The sequence below is a fragment of the Actinia tenebrosa genome, unplaced genomic scaffold (assembly GCF_029948245.1).
Source record: "Actinia tenebrosa isolate PJP-AT-01 unplaced genomic scaffold, QUT_ActTen_1.0 PGA_scaffold0__85_contigs__length_37466705, whole genome shotgun sequence".
NCBI classification, from domain to species: Eukaryota; Metazoa; Cnidaria; class Anthozoa; order Actiniaria; family Actiniidae; genus Actinia; species Actinia tenebrosa.
Window position 1 is genome coordinate 18,937,522 of NW_028292569.1, and position 6,398 is coordinate 18,943,919.

General features: G+C 36.6%; 2 protein-coding genes across 2 annotated transcripts; one reads left to right on the top strand and one right to left on the bottom strand.

Moving 5' to 3' along the window:
• Nucleotides 1-128: 128 nt before the first annotated feature.
• Nucleotides 129-6,398, bottom strand: LOC148913641 (uncharacterized). The gene is made up of 2 exons (XM_089034530.1): nt 6,135-6,398; nt 129-5,839 (listed from the first exon to the last, which is right to left on the bottom strand). Exons 1-2 carry the CDS (start codon nt 6,299-6,301, stop codon nt 4,060-4,062), a joined length of 1,947 nt encoding a protein of 648 aa, XP_088890656.1. The 5' UTR covers nt 6,302-6,398; the 3' UTR covers nt 129-4,059.
• Nucleotides 1,614-3,251, top strand: LOC116305599 (uncharacterized). Its single transcript, XM_089034537.1, has one exon. The coding sequence runs from the start codon at nt 1,614-1,616 to the stop codon at nt 3,249-3,251; it is 1,638 nt and encodes a 545-aa protein (XP_088890663.1).

A 6,398-nucleotide genomic window follows, 5' to 3' on the forward strand; every position in this document is an offset into this window, starting at 1 on the left:
CCTCGAGGGACTCAGTGCAAGTGGTCTACAAAAATTGCCTCAGCTGTGCCTTTTCAAAGGACCAAAAAAAACGTTTTTTGTGTGTGTGTGCCCAAATCCCTCAAACCAAAAATAAAATCAGACAAGAGTTTCTATCCCAAGATAGGGAAGCGTTTATTTCATCGTTTCATCAAACTTCACATCAAGAATGAGTTAATCTTGGTTATAGTTCCTCTCTTTTCGAGAAAACTTGAATAAATAATAACTTTGCTTGCTTGTTTACTAGTGCAAATTTATCTTTTTTTTCTTTCTGTATTTTATGCATATATTTTTTTTCTTGAAGTTCAGGTAAACATAATTTGGTGTTCGAAGTCTAATAAAAAACTATAAATATTAAAAGATTATTCTATCCAAAAGACAGATTTCTAAATATTATTATTTTGGAAACTAGTTAAAGTAAAGGTAAAAGTATTCACCATTTTCCAGACTTCACTGGCCAAACACAGAGCATTCAGTCAGGGTTGCAAGGTTCAAATTTGAATAATCCTTTGAAAGTACCTTGGCGCCTCGCTTGAATGCTTTGTGTTTGACCAGTGAAACGATGTATGGAAAATGGTGAATATAATACCGAAATGATACAGAAATTGTAAGCAGCGCTTACGTCAAAACTGAATGCAAGGCATCATGGGAAAGATAGATGGGGTTAAGCTATAAGTCGAACGCTAGATTATATTTACTGGTTTTATCAAACTAAAGTGATTTGATATAAATTTTGAAGTACTTTATGGCATTAGCGAAATTTATCGTAAACAACAGTCAACTATTTCGTTAATTTTTAAAAGAGAGAGAAAAAAAACCAGTTTCTAAAGCTAACAGTGCCTATCACCCTTCTGACAATATTCTCAGTACTGATTCTACATGGGGTAAGATGTGGAATAGCCCGATACAATTTCAGTTTTGAGTTTTATGGCATAGGAAAAAACCTTTATAACTTCAAGAAGTCGCACTCAAACTATAATATTTTTCTGGGTTATCCAACATCTTACCCCAAGTAGAAACAATACTGTGAATGTTCAGAAAGGTGATAGGCACTTTAAGTTTATCACAGTGACTTGTTTGGTCAAAACCCATGGCAACGAAAGAGAGACATAAGGCAGACAGATAGACAAAATGAGGTAAAAACCATACAACCTTAGTCAAAAAGGCACCAACATATCAATAAAACTTTCACTGTTATGCCACAAAGCAACATCAATAAAGCAAATAATCAGCAAATTGATTTCTTTAAATTTTCCATGTGCCAGCTCAGTGAAAACATTCGTCTTATAAAAAATAAGCGAAGCCACACCACACACACCAAACTGCGCGGGCTTTCTGTGGTTTAACATCCGCGGTTAATATTAGCCACAGGAATCCCAATTTCGATAATTTTTACTATAAGCAATAAATTTGGCTAATGAAAATATCCATATCTTATACACGCTTTGCAAAACGAAAATGTAAACGAGGAGCCTGGACACGAGTTTGCACGAAAGCGAGGTCGGTCAGCCCTCGTTTGTTTACAGCAAGAGCTCGAAGCACTGTGTTCTTGTAATATTTCGCCAGCATTTTTGCTTATTTTTTTGTGGTTTTCAATGCCTTCGCACTGCTGTGTGCCTGAGTGCACTTTCAAGGGCCACCGGGATGCAGAAGGAAATAAAATTTCTTTCTTCAACTTTCCAAAGGATGCAATTTTACGTAAGAAATGGATTCACTTGATACGAAGAGTCCCAGGAAAGGATTTTCAACTGACTAGTCGCACTAAAGTCTGTTCAAGACATTTTAAAACCACGGACATGAAGAAATCGCTTAATGGAATTGTTAAACTAAAGCCAGGAAGCATTCCATCAAAATTTGCGTGGTCTGTTCAGTCTCCACGAAAGAGAAAGTCGCCAACTAATCGTCAAACACCTCCACATCCCTCAACAGCCATCGAACCAGATCTAGAAGCTTCGACTAGAGAGTCTGTGGATCATATTTGTGAGCCCACAGTAGAAGAATTGCTTATTGAAGCCAAAATAGACAAAGAAAAATTAGAAAAGCAATTATCGGACATCCAAAGTCAGTTTATCGAACTTCAAATCGAAAATCGCCGACTGCTAGAAACCAACAAGAAGATAATGGCTGAACTCCAGTCAGAGCGTGGTGATGCTCTGGAGACTGTGTTTTACCGTGAAGCTGAGAAAGAGGAACTGGAAAAGAAATGCCAGCTGCTCGAGAACAAGTTAAGTGATGCAGAAACCAAGCTTTTTAAGCTAGATAATTTCAAGTCAGATGAAAACATAGCTTTTTATACAGGTTTACCTAACTATAAGACATTCTTGTCAATATTTAAGTTTTTGAACACTGGAGACAAAGGGGAAAATGTGAGGTATTACTCAACTAAGAACAAGGATGCTACTGCTGACTTCTATGAAAACCAGGAAGATGAAGAGGAGGATGAGTTATCTGAAAACACTACGAAAACAAAATCTGGCAGACCGAGAAAACTGACAGTCATTGATGAATTTTTCCTTGCACTATGTAGACTGAGAAGGGGATTTGCTGAGCTGCATTTAGCTCACCTTTTTGGAGTCTCCCAGTCAACAGTCAGTAGATTGTTTGGAACATATATAAATTATATGTATTTAAAGTTTGCACAAATTAATATTTGGCCATCCAGGGAAATTGTAAATAAACAAATGCCAGAAATCTTTAAGGAGAAGTACCCTAAGACAAGGGTCATCATTGACTGTACTGAAATCCGTTGTCAAATGCCAAGTGGACTGCTGCTTAACTCTGAACTATTTAGCTCTTACAAGAATCATGTTACCTTCAAAGCTCTGATTGGTATTGCGCCAAATGGTGCCATCACGTTCATCAGTCAACTTTACACAGGAAGCATATCAGATCGAGAGATTGTTACAAGAAGTGGGCTTTTGGATTTAAAGTTTGATGATGGAGATTCAGTGATGGCAGATAAGGGTTTCACTATTGGTGATATTCTTCCCTTAGGAGTGACCATTAACTACCCCCCATTTCTTGGAGAAGAGGCTCAAATGTCAAAGGAAGATGTAATTGAAACCCAGCAAATTGCTAGTGTGCGCATCCATATAGAGAGGGCAATTAACTTGATCAAGAACTACCACATTTGGGATGGCGAAGTACCACTGAGTTTAATAGGACTGGTTAATCAAATGTGGACTGTGTGTGCATTCCTGTGTAATGCCCGTAATCCTCTTATTTCAGTCTAGTAGACTGTGTTTCATAATCAAGAAAGAGTAGGGTATAGTTTATACATCAAATTTCCAATGTAGACATATGTGCCAAATGCATCACAAACTGATGATAGGTTGTCTTCTTTGGTGGTAATTACACTTGATATATGATATATATTATATTATAATATATTATTATAATTGATATTTGATGTATAAACTACTGTAGGCCTAAAGTGTAATAACATTGATTATAATACAAAAATATTTTAGCCAATAGTGTCAGTCACAATATGTGTGAAATAGATATCACTTTAAATGTACTGATCTGGTAGGTAATCAACACAAAATCATGAGATAACTATTCATTTTTGCCAATGACACCAGTGAGTGTACCAATGTCAAGTAAACTAGTCTTTCATTTTATTTAGCTAAATAGAAATGATGACGATAATAACTACTAATTGTGATACTTTATTAAAGTCCAGATGCAAAAAGAAACAAACAAATTACTATAATGAACTTACAATGAAATATTGTAATTATGAGGTATTGATACTTATTGTATCCCATGTAAGTTCATAGAATACAAAACAGTCATGCTATTACAGTTGCATATTGTTGGGATTACAGCATCCTAGTTTCTTTCATTCCTTTGCATTTCCTTTCATTTCTTTGGCCCCCATTTGGGCTATTCTTCAAGTATCATAATTTGAACAGTAAATTAAACTTGAAGTAAAACTAATTCATAATTGGAGTAATAAACCATTGACAATATGAAAGCCCTTGAAATGTTAAATTGATTTTAAATATTTGAACAATACTGAAATGTCCAATTACAGTCCTAATCATTTCTTAATTTGCAAAATTCTTCAGCTGCTGTTTTAATAAACTTGTTAAAAAAGTACCCTGTCATTTTGTCTTTAACTGTGTCCCAGAACTGATCATTGAATGGGATTCTTTGAATGCTCATTCCTACATTAGTATATATGACAAAGTCACACCACTTCACCTTGCTTACTCCCATTTGTCCTTGCACCTGGTAATGATATTCATGGTTCTCCTTGAGCCTTGGCTTCCCATCAACTTCCTCACAACAGAAAGTTTTGTCTGAACATGCCTCCAGGGGAGTCACATGGAATTTTGTGTGGGGGCACTTGATCTCTACTAAACCATGCTGATCTCCACAAGTTACTTCAATTACTTTGCCATCCGGAGAAGCCCCAAGATAAGGTGCATCCATATCTACAACTAGGCCTGATTTGAATAACACCACAGGTCTTCTAATTGAGTACATATATCTTTGATATTGCCTTAAAGCAATAGGCTCATATCTTTTACCATGTTCAAGGTAATATGAATGAATTGGGGTGGGATTGATCAAACTGTTTACAAGTGACTCATGATTTCTTTGTCTAATGTAGATTTTCTTGAAATTAGATGCAGTAAATCTAAATCTTCGCTCATTTTTCCATTCATTTGATGTGGATTGGCTACGAGTTTTTTTCTCAATGTCATTTAATTTATCTGCATCAACCAAGAGGTAAGTAAGTAAGTTGACTTCCTTTTGTTCAAGGTGGTCTGGTAATTTGTATGGCTCAGTTGGGTTAAGTGGGAATTTAGGGTATTCTGTAGGAAGATCTCTCATATCTTCATGTATAATGGTTGGTATGGATTCCAAATCACAAAACACTTTAAAATTTGACTCTGTGAATTGAAGTTGGTAGCTTGCAATGGAACCAGAGGGACTTTTGCCAAATTTTGTTTCTTTCAATTCAGGGGTTGCAGTTGTATCCAGGATTTGAGCTAAAGGCATGTTAGGGTTAATGGCCATCAGGTCAGCTTTTAAATTCTTTTCGTCTTTCAACTGAGATTTTAGGTTACCTCGGGCCTCATATAAAAGACATTTCAACCCTGGTCTATTTGCTGTGGAATCATCTAATTTGGGTTTCTTAACCATGACTTCCATGATTGGCTTTGGTGTTATCTTATCACCTCGTCCCGTTTTGTGCCATACTTGAAGATTGGAGGTGCAGGCAACATGAGGATTCACATCATCCTCTGAGTCCAGATCCTTAATATCATTGCATGCACATAATGAAAATTTACAAAGCTTAAGCATCAGAGCTAAAACATGATTACAAATTCCCACTTTGCCAGCTACACAAGTGCAACATGCTTCTATGACTTCAGCGGTTATAAGATCAAGAGCTATTTTCAATTTGTGTGGAGGTTCATTTTTTCTAAAGCTATGATGACATAGCGATTTAAAATAAAAGTACCCATTGTCGCTTGCAGCCTTTATCTCTTTCAGATACTCGTCCGCCAAAAACGTTTTCGCTTTTGTAAGCCCAGTTGGAAGAGAATGCCCTTTACTTTGAGGATCGATAATTTTGCCAGATTTTGTAATATGTGCATCCATTTCTGCACGGTTAAAAGGTGGCATCCGCTTTAAACTAGATGACCAACCATCATCTGGAAACTTGGCTTTCTTAGGGCTGTGTTGAGATGGAGTTTGAATCGAATTCAACTTGTTCTGTCTTTGTTTACGTTTCGTATACACTTTGTTTTCGTCCGGATCTACAATATTTTTGTCTTTTCCTGCTTTGATGTACTCTTCCACCCTTAAAAATAAACGGAGGGTTTTTATATTAAGTCTTATATCAATGAAAAGTGTCATTTCATGTAAAAGTCGACAGCGGCCGCCTATCGAACACAACTATAGGTGAGATATCTCACTTTCAATCGAATTGAGTCAAACGAGTCAAATTAACTCCAGATATTTCTTAAATTTTCAATTTGAATTCAATATTTATTTAGATCTGTTATGTCATTCACGATTTGTCTATTTTCTTTCTTTCGCTGCCAATAATACAAGCTTGTTTCAATTAAACGTAGGTTGAGTTGTTGTTGTCTTACCGTTTGACTAGCTGGGCTTTCGTCTTCAGACCTTTAGCGGGATCTCCTCTACATTTTAGCCAGAATTTGAGTTCCTCTACTTTCAGATTAGCTGGAGCTCTTCCACCAAGTGACGATCCGGGGATATCTGTTTCTAAAAGCTTTGGATTGTTTGAATCAGAGCTCATTTTATATCAAAACGCGAGCTTCCTTCCAGGGAAAAGCCGCCGCAGTCCCAAACAAGGGCTGACCGACCTCGCTTTCGTGCAAACTCGTTTCCAGGCT

Excerpts from the sequence above, each read along its gene's own strand:
- LOC116305599 (XM_089034537.1), top strand. The coding sequence starts at position 1,614 with ATGCCTTCGCACTGCTGTGTGCCTGAGTGCACTTTCAAGGGCCACCGG.
- LOC148913641 (XM_089034530.1), bottom strand. The coding sequence starts at position 6,301 with ATGAGCTCTGATTCAAACAATCCAAAGCTTTTAGAAACAGATATCCCC. Across the intron at positions 5,840-6,134 it reads AAAGCCCAGCTAGTCAAACG|GGTGGAAGAGTACATCAAAG; the intron begins GTAAGACAACAA and ends TTTATTTTTAAG.